Source organism: Acanthopagrus latus, chromosome 13, assembly GCF_904848185.1.
Source record: "Acanthopagrus latus isolate v.2019 chromosome 13, fAcaLat1.1, whole genome shotgun sequence".
Classification (NCBI taxonomy): domain Eukaryota; kingdom Metazoa; phylum Chordata; class Actinopteri; order Spariformes; family Sparidae; genus Acanthopagrus; species Acanthopagrus latus.
In genome coordinates, this window is record NC_051051.1 from 15207511 (window position 1) to 15223791 (window position 16281).

Sequence of the window (16281 nt, forward strand, 5' to 3'; positions counted from 1 at the left end):
GCATAATTAGTGCAGATTGATGCACTGCACAAGAGCACAACACAAAACACATGTTGGTTGAAGTCCTGCATTATTTGTGTGGTGCTGCTGCTGCATTATGACATAGCTTGCATGAGGGGTGGGCCAATAAAATATTTTATTGTGTTAAAACACTTACAATAAGTTGATTGTGGTAAACTTTAATTATTGGGATAATTCTGATTTGAGATAATTGAAAATATCCTCACATGAAAGACTTAATAAAGCTGTCTAGCTCACTGACGTATGGTCCTATATTGTTATATTTTGAATTCCCTAAGCCTGTCACCATGGTTGAAGGCTCAGTTTGCACATTGTATCCCCCACAAAAACAAGTCAAATCAGATCTGTGTAAATACTACAGATAAGAAGATGAGGTTGCCACCATTTATGTATCCTTTATGTGAGCAGGAACGCCTTATGATTTATGAATACTTATTTAAGGTAAATTCTTTTCACTGAATAAAATATGTGGTCATAGAATAAAGAAATATTTGTTAGCTAACAAAAGTAAGGTTAAAGTGATTCCAGTATGTTTTAGTGCAATTTGAGTTTTAATTTGTAGTTTAGATAATATTTTTATGATTTTTTTTGGAATATCTTGAATCGCAGTTATGTTGGACGGATTAATCATGACAGGACATTTTCATAGTGTCAAATGCCTTGCATGCTTCCAAGCATAAATGGTTTAATTGCCTTTTTTAGCTACTCCATTAAATTCCTGCGAGGCGTAGATGGTGCACAGTTTTGTCATGGATTTGTGTTTTGAAGTCAATGTGTGAAAAGTACAACCTACAGTGTTTAGTCCTAAGTAATGTAGAGCCATTCGAACTGACGCTCTTATCTGTTGCCCGCTGCACCTTGTGACAGCAATCGGAAAGCAGTCTGTGTTCCTCTCACCTCAGACTTCTGCCTTGGCCGCTGACATTAAGTGCACTCCGTCCTTATTTATAGTGCATTTACTCAAGCCTTGCATCACAGGTTGAGTGTGTGTTAAGGCCACACAGTCCAGCTGTGTTTGACATCAATAAGTCACTTTGGTGAACTCCTTGATATGGACAATAATTCACAGGTCTGATTCTTGAAGTTAATACTGGTTATGTTCATGTGAGAGTATGCAACTTTGTGATCTGCTGTTAGGATTTTTGTTTTGATTAACTTTTACTGTCAGCGACAGTACTGATGAAACAGTTTAGAGTTTCCAGAGTCTATTTTGAGAGTGAAGCATCCGTTTGCCATGACTCAGTGTTCGGTTGAACACAGCAAGATTATGAATCAATCAAGAATATGCCAACTGAGACGTTTGTGATGGTGCAACATTATTTGTGCATCCCCACAATTGTAGTTCCATGTGTATAGCTGTTAGTAGCAGCTGCACCTGCATATTCAAAACATTTTTTTTGATAATCCAAATAATTACTAATCAAATCCAAATTCAGATTTAGTTGAAAAATTGGTTGTTTCCCATTTACAGTTATGGGTCCTTTGCATTGTTTTTGAACCTGTGCTTAACCTTTTCCTCCATCATGCATTGCTTTGAACTGACATGTACCCCCTTTTTTCCTATTCAATAGCACCAGCAGACGCTATTAAACCAGTTGAGGGAGGTCACAGGCACCACAGACGTTCAGCTGCTTCAGCAGGCTCTGCAGGTACATCATAAAACACATGCATTACAAATCCTAGTACCAGAGCTGATATACACACTGTTCTGTTGTTGTTTCTCTTTCTGTCTCCTTTACACTTTCAGAGACATCATGATATTGTCTAATGAGATAGTTTTTACTGTTTACAAGGTGTTCACACAATCCATACAAACACACGCACTCAAAAAAACAGCGACAGTCCCATTTCATTTAAGAGACAGGAGGCTTCTCTACCTCAAATCCGTGTGTGTTCCATTCATGTGTAACTGCTGGCACAGGTTAATCTCTAGTTGTCACAGAAATATTATTAAACTTTTTTAAAGAATTTTACATTAGATAAAGACCAAATAAAGTTTCAGGTTGTTTTGCACACACTTTTTAGAACAGATGGATTCCTTAACCATTCTTGGCAAATGAAGATGAAAATATATTTGCAAGCCTGATCTGAAACAGGCTTCAAGGCATAGTCAAGTTTATCGACCACTTATTTTCCTGTGTTCAACCATCTGACATAAGCCTTTACAAATACATTGTTGCTACAGGTGAGCAATGGAGACATGGCCGAGGCTGTGGCGTTTCTGACAGAGAAGAATGCCGAGGTTCCACAGCAAGATGAGACAACTTACTACCAGACGTCCCAGGTGGCCAGCGACAGATACATCAGCGTGGGCAGCCAGGCAGACACGAGTGAGCAGCTTACTTAAACTTTTGGTGTGGGTGTTCTAGACACCTCATAGGGATGATAACAAAAAAAGACATTATACTGTCAGTATGTACAGGATGATGTGGAAAAGATTAACTGCGCGAGTATAAACCATGAACATTAAATAGGTGTTCATGCAATCTAAATTACTCTGTGTGTGTGTGTACTTTTCCTTAACGCAGACGTGATTGACCTGACTGGAGACGATAAAGATGACCTGCAGAGGGCTATCGCCCTCAGCCTGGAGGAGTCCAACCGGGCATTCAGGGAGACGGGCATCACTGATGAGGAGCAGGCCATCAGCAGGTGGGCTTAACGTTACTCAGCAACTGAGAGCAAATTCTGGGCCCAACATCTGACCAAACAGAAAATACAAAAAACAAAGCCTTGGATGAATATCCACACTTACCACCTACATTGTCTCCATCTTTGCCCAGGGTGTGATGAAAATATATCTTGCATTCATTTTGTGTTGTGTAATGCCGAGTTGCTGATCTGCAGTGAAAAATCAGGGATGTTCTGAGCTGATCCTAAGGATTGGTCTCAAGGCAGATCTGGTACATTTTAATGGATCAGTATCAGGTAAAATAAAGCTGATAGAAACCAGCTAGCTGGGATCTGCCCTGGGTGCAGTTGGCTCTGTATGCAAGTGAAAATAGTAAAAATGTGTACAACGATTTGATAGTACCAGTGCTTGACTCTGACCTGACTCCAAGATTGCAAAATAAACTGATTCATCAAAATCCAACACCAAGGAACATTCTATCTTTCCTCTCTATTTTCAGCAAAGAGCAGTATAAAAAAAAAAAACTAAGCTTATCGTCTTATCATTTTTATCCAGCACATACGGGTGCTCTGACTGGTTAAAATGACAAATATCACCTGCAGCAGATCACACCAGCTGTCAATAATTAATGTAAATTCTGTGAGCAACTTGATGACAGACCAATGTGAAACTTGGCTGATCTCAGCTTGCTGGGCTCTCTGCAGCTGCCAGACCTTCCAACAACTCTGAGAGAGTGATATATCCTCTCTCCAGTAGATTGCATCACATCAGTAATAAAATAATATAAGTTTATACAAGCCTATACAAAATAATCATCAGTTTTGAAATAGGGTCTTTCCAGATTAGTTTTGAGGTTTGATGTCATTTAAAGGGCACATTTTAAAAGAATAAGGGTGGAATGAATATTTTGACAGGTCACCACTTTAAAACCACTTAAGAGTTATATTTTTTCCTTTCATCCTCAGTCTGAGGCAGTGCAAATGGTCACTTACCTTGTGCTAAATGTGATTAATTTATTATGTCCTGATAATAACATTACATTTTAAAGCACAACCCTTAATATCATGTACAATATGACCTTATTGAAGCATAATACTCAGATGCCACTATCTGGCAGTTTAATTAAACCCCATTCTCACTGAACTGATGTGGACCATAGCGATAAGCCCCTTTTAGTTCAACTATGTTGAAGTTTATACCGAGACATTTCACTTCAGAGAAACACTTTTGAACTGTATTTATTGCAGTAGAAAGATACTGTATAATGAAAAAAAAAGAAAACTGTATATAATGTACATAAAGCCAATAATCTTTTTACTGCAGTGGATTCCAGCCAGACCTTTAAAATGAAACATATGGCGATGCTAAGATGTTGAGTGCCCTTTAAATGAATTTGTATGTGTTTCGCCTCCCTCACTCTTTTTAGAGTTTTGGAGGCCAGCATAGCGGAGAACAAGGCAAGTCTGAAGCGTACCCACACAGAAGTATGGAGTGATTCACCCAACCCACATGACAGGAAGAGGATAGACAGCTGCCCTGTGGGTCTGAAAAATGTTGGCAATACCTGCTGGTTCAGTGCTGTCATACAGGTGGGCACGCACACACACACACACACACACACACAGACACAACATATTCGATATATATCGTAATCATGACTTGAGACGTCATCTGAGACTTTGGACACTATTTTAGTCTGTATTTATTTCTTGTTCTTTTTTGGTTCACTGTAATAGTAATGGAGCGGGAATCAGTGCTTTGATCAGTTGTAGACATCAAGTGGTACTAGATAAGATAATCTTTTAAATGTTTACATGTTTGAAAATACTGAAAAAAAAGATCTGTTTTCACAAAGCCTTAGTTTCCTCTATGTTGGTGGAGTCAGTGGTAGAATGTGACCTGAGCTGAAATATGCCGCACGAACACTGGATACACCATCACATGGTGCCTGGCTCTTGTGTGTAATGTAACCCCCAATCCAACCCTGCTGCACTTGGTGAAAGAACAGGGGTAAACAACTTTCTTGTTTTTCCCGACAAGAAATCATGACAGCTTTTATATTCACTTTTATCTGAAAAATTGTTTTAGTTTTTAGTTTCATATGTTGAGACATCTCATTGTGTGACATTGTCATTCATTTTTCATCATTTAAATGACCCTTTTATTCACAAAGTCCTTCCAGTAATCAGACTACAGCAGTCTACAAAATAAAGCTGCATCTTTTCAATAAATAAACATTACAAAAAGAAAATATTTGTCCATCTGCAGTGCAGTGTACATGTTTGTTGTATTCTACAAGAATATTATTTTCACATTGCAAATTTTAAGATAAGGTATTTATTGACTCCACTGCACGCATCTCTCTCGGAGTTGGACGACAAAGTTGACAGCGCCTTGGCTGATTAGCTGGGCTTGCTGTAACCGTTATTATTTATGGCTGCAGACGTTAGCTTCCAGTGAAATTGGTTAACGTGATTAGTAATTGTTGTGAGGCAGAAGTTGCACTCAGTGTGGGTCTTGTGCTGTTCGTGTTTCCCAGCAAGTTCATAAAATCCTACATGCCTGCGATGTCTGTTTAAGAAAAAAAAAAAAAAAAAGCTTGCCGATAATCTCTGCCTCCCTCAAACATAACTCCTACATAAGTAACGTTGGCCTAATGTCCGCCCACAATTCAAAGCAATGCAGTGTTGTGACGTCACGTTATTGTCCAGCTGAGGCTAACAATCAACAATCAAAATAAGCTGCAGACTCTCAGTTAAGCTCTCTTATGATCGAGAAATTACCTCACATTTATTTTTGGCAGTTATGTACTTACATTATCCCGAATGTTTCTAGAATGCAAATCCCAGAAGAATCCATGAATTTGCTCAATGTAATGATGTGTTTCATTTGGTCACATATCATATCTTACAAAGGAAATTCACAGCAAAGGAAATTGATGAACGAGATTAAACTTTATGTTAATTAAACTTAAAAACATGACCTTGTCTGTGAACTCTGGTGCCTGAGTCCCATCAGATTGACCCCAAAGCAGTTTTAAGCTAGCGAGCAACGGCATGCACTGAGGGTGTGTGTGCCTGTGTTTCTGTGTGTTTGAATTCAGGTCAATCACTGCACTTAGCACTCATCAGAGACTCCAGATATCTTGTTTCGTTTCCCCTCACTTCTCTGTACTGTTACATTCATGAAGTAAAATACATTTCCCCTCCAGCTCCAGTCAGCAGTCAACAATACAGTGCATTAACGCCTCTGCAGATTGCTGCAGTCAGGTTGATAAACAAAAGTGAATATAAATACACTTTTTATTCCCAAAGTTCAAAAGTAATCTTATCGGTAAAGGGCTCCGGATCACAGCAGAGTTTGATTTATTATTTATTCCTTCAGAATGTCTGGCTTTACACCTGACTCTCTCCTCCAGAGGTGGCTGGCTCTGATCAGCTGAGCAAGGGCTCTGCTCCGCTGGTCCCTCCCCACACAGCACTTGGCCAATATCTTTTGTATTGATTTAATAAAGAGAGCCCTAGTAGCAGAAATATTTATGAATTATTAATTTATTGTTAAGATATGATGCGTTTAATCATGATCAGTCTCTCACATGAAAAATGTAAATGTGATAAGGCTGTCCTATGACTCTGTGTTACTAACATTTGTTTGTCCCGCTTTCAATTTCAAGTCTCTGTTCAACCTGCTGGAGTTCCAGAGGCTGGTGCTCAACTACTCACCACCAGCCAGAGTCCATGACCTGCCTCGCAACCAGAAGGTTAGAGCCCACCTTTCTTCTTAGGTTCTCAGCAGAGGAAAAGAAAGCAGCAATGACAAAATCAGAGTGTGATGTCTTTTAATGGTTTTTAGCTCAGTCGCCTGTGTGTGCAACCTCACATCAGCTCTGTTGATATTGAGCAGCTCTTCTGTAGCTTATCACAGCAGCTAGCAGTGCTTTAGCTCAGAGGGTTTGACCCTCTTGGAACTGTGAGCTTCCATTCGGCAGCTGTGTGATCCTGCCCTAAGGTCACTGCAGCTTAATGTTTTGCCCCTTCTGGTTCACATAGCTCACTGCTAGCAAGCCACTAGAAGCAGCAGCTCATGTGAAATGTTTGAGGAAACATCAGGACATGCATAGGGTGTATTTTGATTGTTTTTTTTAACATTTGAGATACTCAAATTTGTCAAGTCACAGTCACTACATTGGCAGAATAGTTCTCAGCATGTGTTCACCACAGGGTCAGCAGCCTGTCGCTAATCTGCTCTAAGCCTCAGCTGTGGAAGTGTGGCTCTGGGCAGTCATCTCTTCATATCACTTCCCTTAGTCCTAATCACTGACCTTTTACTTCAGCAGTACGCAACTGCACGATCTTACAGTCTAATCTTTTAAAGCATCTCTGGCTCACTTGCTCAGAGATATAAGTGTGTTGTTGTTATGCACTGCCGAGTCATGTTGCCTCTGCATCTCATGTTATAATGTCAATAAGGCAACACTGTGCAACTTAAAAAAGAAGATTGGGGTAAAGAAGCTATTAACTTAACTGTAACTAAAAGTTTGAGTCATGGTTCTAAAATGACACTTGAGGAAGTTGTTATTTTTTATTAGCAAAGACCAACGTTGAAATATGCGGGTAACTGGCTGTTGCATTCGCTGGTTAAAATGTTCTGTGCCAACATCAGTGGCAATGCTGAGATTTTTGGTAAACATGCTCTCTAAAGCCACTGGGTACTCTGCCCAAAATTGTCTCCAAGAACAGAGCTGTCACTTGGTAACATCACTCCACAGCAGCAAGTGAAGTGATTTCGTAGTTCAGAGAAATGATCTGGCTGATTGCCGCACCTTAAATACAGTTCCAGCTGAACTTCTTTCTGAATCAGCACCTCTATAATCTGGATCTAGCTTAATCAGCTTTTTTATCATTGTGTCAAAACAATCAATATCAGTCAACAATCAACATTTCATATCTACTGCTGCCCAGCTCATTTTCAGGGTGTAGCCGCAGGTTGTGAAATCAGATTAGGTTGGCTTGATTAATGTTGATGTTAATGTTGATGACTAACCATGTTAGCTACCACTAGAAACTGTAGTATGTCTGGCTTCATACCAAAAACAGGTGATAATCATAAATTGACATTATCACATCTCAGCTGTTTCTAAATTTAATGCCTTGAAAGATAAGACTGTTGACATTTGTTTTTATTTTTTCAAGAAAAGATCAATATGATGAGGGTTAGTCCATCTCTTAAAATTTTTTCTTTCTTTGGCACACAAATAGTAAACTCTGTTAGAATGGGTCACAATTGCATAGTTTTAAAAATGGCTACTTTTATAAAGGCTAAATCATTTCCAAAAACTGCTGGGTACTCTAGTACTACATGACAGTACTGAAAAGTGGAACATTCCGTTTCACTCTGAGATGAGAGACACTGACTTTACCTAAATTTGATTGACTTTTTTTTTTTTTTTTTTTTTTTACTCTTACCAGGAGCACAGGAACCTGCCCTTCATGCAGGAGCTGAGGAACCTCTTCTCCCTCATGGTGGGGTCCAAGAGGAAATATGTGGATCCGTCACGAGCTGTGGAAATACTCAAGGACGCCTTCAAGTCGAGTGAATCGCAGCAGGTAAGTCTCTTTCTGCCATAATCTTCTCAGCATAATAACATTCGCTCAGTACAGGCAGTGTTCAATGAAGAGAGCTTCATTACATCAGGCAGGTGAGATAGTGTTCGTGTTACTGCATTTGTATCTCCTACTGACAAAAGCAAAGAGAGGGCAAACATGTTACCCAGATAGCATCCATAATGTGCAGTGGAGAACACATGGCTTCACATTTCAGTTTTGACCTGGCAAATGTTGAGATGCACAGGGAAGTCATAACAACATTGAAGTCTTCTAATTCTGTTTATTTATCACCCTCTGCAGCTGGAAATTTTCCCGTACAGCATATAAAGCTGTGTCAGTAATGTTAGCCTAGCTGCATCAGCACCTAGTAACGACAGAACAATCTCAAATCTACTTATTTTAAGTAATATTTTGAAGAAATGTTTAAGATTGAAAAAGAAATGGAAGTCCAGATGCCAGTAAACTAGCAAAGTATTTTTAGTACTACTACAGATTGCTGCTGTTCATTTGGTTGTTCACTGAATTCTTTTAAATAGACTGACGAACATTGGCCATTCCTGTTTTTGTATGGTTTCCAGTTGTTTTTTCTGCATGTATTTGTGCTGTCTATTATCCGCTTGGCAGACCTGCAATAATCAGACATAAATGTTTAAATATATAAATGTCAGTTAAATTAATATGCAATTATATGCATCCAAAATAAAACTGTAATAAATGTTTTGAAATGTGACATTAATAGATTTATCTGCTGGAAAATGGCCTCGCTATTTAATTCCCTTCTTTATTTACTTTCCCATTTAATTTTCGCATAGTAAGAACAGGATACTACCAACGCATGTAAGACATTGTATATTAGACAAAGCCATAGTCACATCAACTATTCAGATTTGTAGAATTTATTGAGTATTTGAATCTTCAAAAATCATGACCCTCTTGTGTCATGCTCCCATGCTTCTGTCCTGTGTGAGGAATTAACAGCAACACTCCTCCAGTGCTCCCAGTCCTCATGTCAAATGATTTGGCCAAACGCTGCATGGCTAGCTAGCTAAGCAACAGATAACACTAAAGCTGTCGGGCATTATAGCCTTAGTTCATTGTATTCCATAAAAAATTAATATGAACATGTAAATTAAAATGGTCAGCGCATAAAACCAATCTTTTGATGTTTACAAATCAAGACTTGATAATTAAACAATGCTATAGCCGTCAAAGATTAAAATGAAAACAACAACATACATCATGAAACATCAAATTAAAAGTTAAAAAGAAAAAGGAAAAAAAAGGTCACCGGCTCCAGCTGTAAAGCTACAGTATGTTGTCAAAGTGCATCCAAGCTAGTGTTTTGTTGTTAACATTAGCCACCTGCACATACAGACTAGAATCCTTATCCTGTCTAAGATAACTTAACGAGAGATAAATATGAATGGAAGAGAGGGGATAAATCCACTAGTGTGTAGTGCAAATCACTAAATCAAACAAACATTTGTATGGCATCTTTTATATGGAGGACTGAACCTGTGCACATACCGGAAATATTTAATACCCTTTATCCCCTCTTTGTGCCAAGTCCTTTCAACCGAGGGCATGATTGCTCAGTTTCATTTTCGTTCCACTGACTCAGCTCTACTGAATCCAAGACACTTAACCTCTCTTATCTATAGCTATTACTCCTCAAACCCACATCATCCCCTCTGAACTTTGCAAAAAATAATATTGACATGGAATTAGCTGTTTTGTGCATATATCCTATAACATGACATACACATGTCAAATGTACAAACTGTTCCGTTGTTCTCCTTGCATAAGCATTTGCACTAAGCCTGTGTCACTGCGGAGGTTAACTCGGGTCAGCCCTCTGGCCTCTGTACTCATCAGTCATGTCACTACTCCGTGTATTAGTCAGGTTGGATCAGCATTGGCCTGTATTATCAAAGGGCATTGATGTCTGAGATGGTGGCCTTGTGTCATGCAGGTCCCCTTTTGAAGTTCCGCTGTCATTGAACTCCTCCGCTAAGATGAGTCATCTTTTATCCAAAGCTCAGAGTACATCAGCACATGACAGACGTGGCATTGATTTGACTGATTGGACTGACTTGGACTTGATTGCTCGTAGGTGCAGTTAAGTCTTGTAGTTTGACTCTGTGACCTCTGTTTCCCAAAGGCATCCCGTAATTGGCCATTTCTTATGTACGTCTGTGCTTTGATCAACAGCAGGATGTGAGCGAATTCACCCACAAGCTGCTGGACTGGCTGGAGGATGCATTCCAGATGAAGGCTGAAGAAGACAGGTAACCACAGCTCTTTTATATCTCGAGGCAGCAAGCAGTAGACAAATGTTGGTGTTACTGGGCAGCTCATTTTTAAGGACAGAGTCAAATTAGTCAAGTACCGTCTTTATTTGGAACTGAATTCCAGATGTCTGTCAACAAGTTTGACCTATGTTTTTGAATACCACTTCCTTGCCTGCAGGGAGGGTGAGAAGCCAAAGAACCCCATGGTGGAGCTTTTCTATGGTCGCTTCCTCGCTGTCGGTGTCCTGGAAGGTGAGTTGAAGTGTTCGGTTAATACCAATAAAGAGGAAAAGTGAGGGGCAGCTAGAGAATCACAGAGAAATAAAGCATTAGCATGGTCTGATTGCTGTAGCCAGAAAGCAAGCAAGTCCTTGCCCCTAGTAATGAAAGGTGACCTTGTCTTAATGAGATGTGCTCCATGTAAAAGAGGAGAGCGGTTGCATTGATCGTGGAAGACCTTGATGGCTGATTGACATTGCGCTTATTATGCATGACAATACTGGCCCAGAGCCACCGAAAGCTGGGCCAGTGGACTCTGCTGCTCATAAAATGACCTTAATGCCTCATCTGCATGTCCGCTAGCAACTCCTCTCTTTCTCTTTTTTTGGCCTTCTCATCAGTAGTTTATGCGGGGAGGCCTGTGCAGCTGCGTAATGATGAGTGAGTGACTGCTGAACAAGTGAAAATCAGCTTGGATGCAAACGAGTGTGAAATGGCTCGTTATTGCTTTTACTTTCACGCTCTTCGCTTGTCCAACTCTTCTGTCACGCCTGGCACACCTCTGACCTACATGATGTATAAGGACACACCTTAACCCTAGCCCTCTTTCAGTTAGGTCAGCAATTAAGATCTCTTATCAAATATTAATTACAGTGATGGGTTAAACAACAAATTTCAGTAGCAAGGGAAATGCTGAATATCAGTTCCAGTGAACAGCCAGGCCAATAAGTGGTCCACCCATAACAGTAAACAGTATTTAGTAACATACTCAATGTATAAATAATTGTCTAATTTGCAATTACTGTTACTTTTGATACTTTAATACCCAAAATATGGAGTATTATTTGTATGACTTTTCTGTACTTTCCTACAACACTGATTAATTACAATTTCATGTCTGTTCTATGTTTGTAATTTCACAGGTAAAAAGTTTGAAAACACAGAGATGTTTGGGCAGTACCCCCTGCAGGTCAATGGCTTCAAGGATCTCCACGAATGTCTTGAGGCAGCAATGATCGAGGGCGAAATCGAGTCCCTGCACTCAGCAGAGAACTCTGCCAGGTCTGGACAAGAGGTCAGCGCCAAAGAAGAATGTCAGCAGTTGTTTCCATGGAAATGCTCATGACATTTTGAGAAGTTATACAAACCAAAATGAATTGTGTTTTGTTTTCATTCTCATGTTTATAGAAGTAATACAAAGATCATTTGTGTTGCATAGAATTGTTTTGATAGCCTTGTGGAGTGTCATACATATTATATTGAGGCCCAACACCAAGTCAAAGACTAAACACTTTCACTAAACAACTATCAGTCACCACCTTTCAGTAGCACTCTTTACAAAAGATGTCAGGTCAGGTTAAATAGTTAGGGCCTATGTGTTGGATCTTCTCCAAAGGGTTGCCCTCCTTGCCCTTATGTGACACATGTGCTATTCTGGGTTTGACCTCTGGTTAACTGTAGCCTTCCCAAACACTGTCCCACAGCAGCTGGGAGCAGCTAATTACCAGGTCAGTGCGCAGATGAGTGTGGCACCAAGCCCTCTGGAAAAGCCCCTGCCATCATCACAAGTGAGCATCAGAGATAGAGCGGGAGTGACGTTTCATCCTCATCATACAGGAACACAGGGTTTCCCCCAGGGAAATTGTTAGCAGAGGTGATGAGCCTGTAATCACAAAAAGAGTTAGGTGATGATTAGTATATGCCGGGCTCTTGCCCATGCAAGTTCTAAATTTGTGATAACCTGGAGCATTTTATAAGTACTTGTAATGTCAATGGAAAATGATGGTTTTGTTGTAAGTTATGCTTGCACAAGCAACCTCTCAGTCTCTCTGTCCTCTGCTCTCTGTATGTCAGGGTTCTACACAGACCAGTCACACACTTCAACAGAGTACAGAATAGAAATTGCAGAGCGCAGTATGTCACCAAATGTCAAGTTCCCATTGTCACTGAATAGTGAATACTAATCACATACCAAACAGTATAATGCAGTGCAAGAGAGGTGGTAAAGACGGAGTTGTTGAGTTCCCAAATTAAGAAATGAATTAAACAAACTGGTTAGTTATGCCTCCATATCATGTTAAATTTCAGGTCAAATCAAAATCTGCAGCCAGTCTAATGACTAATGGGGATATTGCGAACGAAATGTTGCTAAAGGGATCTGTGACAGGTGAATGTTTAAGAAACTCTACTCTCGAGGGAAAACTATAATGACACTTAATCTCAAGATCACCTTCCAATTTTCTTTCAGCACTGGTTTACAGAACTTCCTCCTGTGTTGACCTTTGAACTGTCAAGATTTGAATTTAACCAAGCACTGGGGCGACCTGAGAAGATCCACAACAAGCTGGAGTTCCCCTCTATGCTCTACATGGACAGGTAACAGAAATATAAGTAGCACCCTTGATTGTAGATTCTACAGTATTTGTCTCTGCAGGATATAAGGTATTAATCTCAAGGCTCTTAAAAGCTGAAGCCTCTGCTGTGGTGTTTATGTTGTTAGGTATATGGACAGGAACAGGGAAATAACCAGGATCAAGAGAGAGGAGATCCGGAGGCTGAAAGAGCATCTGACACTTCTTCAGCAGCGACTGGAGAGGTACTACTCATCCAACTATACGTGTTTATTTAGCCAAGGTCAACAAAGCTCTCTAGACAGCCATGGAGAGTAATTTTGCTCTCTGACCATGTCCTCTCTTTATCTGTCATCATGCCCTCTATTCTTACTTCTCTCTCCCTCGGCTTCCCTGCATCTCTTTGACACGCTCACTTCCTCTTTGTTCTCTCTCAGGTATCTGAGTTACGGCTCAGGCCCCAAGAGGTTTCCTCTGGCAGATGTCCTCCAATATGCCATGGAGTTTGCCTCCAGTAAGCCAGTGTGCACTTCCCCAGTGGAAGACATTGACTCATCAGCACCCCCCGGTGGCACAACAGGACAACAGCTGCCCACGCCAAGGCAAGTTTCATAACAGATGGCCTGCTGTTTTCTTGCTGCTGCTTTTCATCTTTTCCATCATTTGCTCTGTTAGTTTCACGACCTAACAAGTGAAGATAAAAGAGACGAATACAGGGATAGTGCAAACAGGGACTCATAATTTTCACATTCTTATCCTAAACCCCTCTTACTTTTTGTGAGGCATGCTCATATAAGTATTTCAAGTCGGATACATTTGGCCCTCTGAATTGAGCAAGCTTGAATTAAAGAGTGCTGGCTGTTCATGAGAATGTGCATATTCACGTGCTTTTAGTTGCAAAGATTACAGGAAAAAAACATTGCACTATTCTGCAGTGGATGTTAACACTGATAGGTGTAATGCAGAAAGATGTTCAGCTGGACAGCCTTAACTAAAAATCTCCCTGCAAATCTAGCTCCACCAATTTTACAAGTTAAACAGGCCTTGGGGAGTGCTTATACATATCTGAAGAAAAGTAGTGTTGAGTATAGAAGATTTTCCATTCTATAACCCACAATGCAACTAGGCCACTGAGTAACACCCCTGGAGGCAATTTATCAGATTACATGCAACTTCCTTTGGAGTCACAAAAGGCTCTTTACTGCTTTTTTCACAAATGCAGTTGTACTCGTCAAGACCTGCACACACTTAATGTGTAAAATTGTTGAGGTTGTAACATTTTGGTCGCTCATTTAAACTTGCAGTAACCTGCAGTGTCACTTGAGGGCAGCAGAAAAAGGTTGTGAGTACAGTATTGATAGACTGTCAGTCCATTAACTCTCTTTTAACTCTTGATTTGTGGTCCTTACTGTGGTCTCTACCACTACTTAAGGGAAACGGCCATCTCTTTAGCTGCCTAATGCTAATCTTTTTGGTGGTGAACATGTTCTATGCACTGTCATTTTTTGCTTTTTTTGTCCTCCTGCGGCTGGAATATGCCACCAGCAGGATAATATGTTTTAGTTTGAATTAATTATGTCTTTTAAACTATTAAACTATTGCTAGACTATGAGCAGACATGTGTGCCTTTCTCACTTTGGTCATCCCCTGACTTTCCCCTGACAGCCTCAGCTGTTCTTTGCTTTAAATCAGAATGTTAGTATTGTCATTGTGAGCATGGAAGCTTTAACTCAAAGTTAGAAAGTCACAGGCTCACAGGGCTGTAGACACTAAGTCTTGTTAAACTATTAGATTCATTAAATGTTAATAATACTGCAACAGGCTGTGTAAATCATATGTGTTTGATAAAACATTTAATTGGGATTTGAATAACATTCAACATGTCTTAACATATACCCTGTCTACTTGTCCTTTATAAACCACAAAGATGCATACCTCTCTCACTGCACTGAGGTGCTTTGAGCTGCTTAGATTAGAGCACATGCTGTGCCCACACTGCCTTTAGTTAACCTCAGTGGCAGTGTCAACACTTTCTTGAGCCCCAAACCTGAATAAGATTTAGTTTTTCATCAATATGCTACAAAATGCTGGTATTGGATTTATTTCACCAGACCCTTTTTGATATATTTTTGAGGTTTTACTTTGCGCACTGTATCTCTCACCCTGCAGCACAGCTGAGCAGGACTCCTTGCCTCCTCTAGAGAGCTCAGGCCCTGCCTCAGGTCCCACCACAGCTCCCACTGCAGCCCAGCAGCAGAGAGTACCCATTCATAAGCCCTTTACCCAGTCCCGGCTACCTCCTGACCTTCCCATGCACCCTGCCCCACGCCACATAACTGAAGAGGAGTTGAGGGTGCTCGAGGGCTGTTTGCATCGCTGGAGGAGTGAAGTAGAAAATGACACCCGTGGTAGGTCTTATTGTCTCCCATTTGCAGCTCTCTTATGATCACCTCTGTTGTGGTGGCTTCACCTTGAAGACAAATAATACTGCTAAAGTAAACATTATATTGGCACTTACATATAGATTGTATATGGTGTTCTTCCCAACAGATCTGCAGGGCAGTATAACCAGAATCCATAGAACCATTGAGCTGATGTACTCTGACAAATCTATGATGCAGGTGAGCAGCACTTTTCTGTAATGAGCAATATAAAAAGCCATATGTACTGCTCCATTTGTAAATCAGTATTTCACATCTCCTTTGTGCTGTTCCAGGTTCCATACCGGCTTCACGCAGTGCTTGTCCATGAAGGCCAGGCTAATGCAGGTCACTACTGGGCTTACATTTACGACCCACATCAGCGTTGCTGGATGAAGTACAACGACATCTCTGTCACAAAGTCGTCATGGGAGGAGCTGGTCAGGGACTCGTTCGGAGGCTACCGCAATGCCAGTGCCTACTGTCTCATGTATATCAATGACAAGAAGCCCTTTCTCATAGAAGGTACACATGGATCAAGGTCTAGCTAGTTGGAGGGTCTGTCTTTCATGCACAGTTGTAGGAATTGCGTGTGTTTTTTGTTTATTATTCCAGCCATTTTTCTTAAAAGCATGTATTTGCCTCGGTTACAGTTACAGGCCAAAAGCGAGCATCTGCCACTTTTGTCAGGTGAAGGACTGATTCATTCATGTCACCATATGAGCATCATGTCTTGGTAAA

General features: G+C 40.4%; 1 protein-coding gene across 7 annotated transcripts in view; it reads left to right on the plus strand.

The window, feature by feature from the left end:
* The window catches only part of usp25 (ubiquitin specific peptidase 25), a 33317-nt gene that overhangs the window by 4807 nt on the left and 12229 nt on the right, over positions 1-16281 (plus strand). For 4 of the 7 annotated variants that reach the window (XM_037119412.1, XM_037119410.1, XM_037119414.1 and 1 more), the window contains 16 exons: positions 1593-1670; positions 2207-2351; positions 2550-2673; positions 4080-4242; positions 6327-6413; positions 8122-8259; positions 10471-10547; positions 10729-10802; positions 11693-11844; positions 12254-12337; positions 13018-13145; positions 13270-13365; positions 13558-13722; positions 15290-15528; positions 15671-15741; positions 15837-16065. In XM_037119412.1, coding sequence (XP_036975307.1) covers positions 1593-1670; positions 2207-2351; positions 2550-2673; positions 4080-4242; positions 6327-6413; positions 8122-8259; positions 10471-10547; positions 10729-10802; positions 11693-11844; positions 12254-12337; positions 13018-13145; positions 13270-13365; positions 13558-13722; positions 15290-15528; positions 15671-15741; positions 15837-16065 — 2050 coding nt within the window. The remainder of the gene's footprint in view (positions 1-1592; positions 1671-2206; positions 2352-2549; positions 2674-4079; positions 4243-6326; positions 6414-8121; positions 8260-10470; positions 10548-10728; positions 10803-11692; positions 11845-12253; positions 12338-13017; positions 13146-13269; positions 13366-13557; positions 13723-15289; positions 15529-15670; positions 15742-15836; positions 16066-16281) is intronic. The other 3 variants (XM_037119413.1, XM_037119416.1, XM_037119411.1) reach the window with 2 other exon arrangements.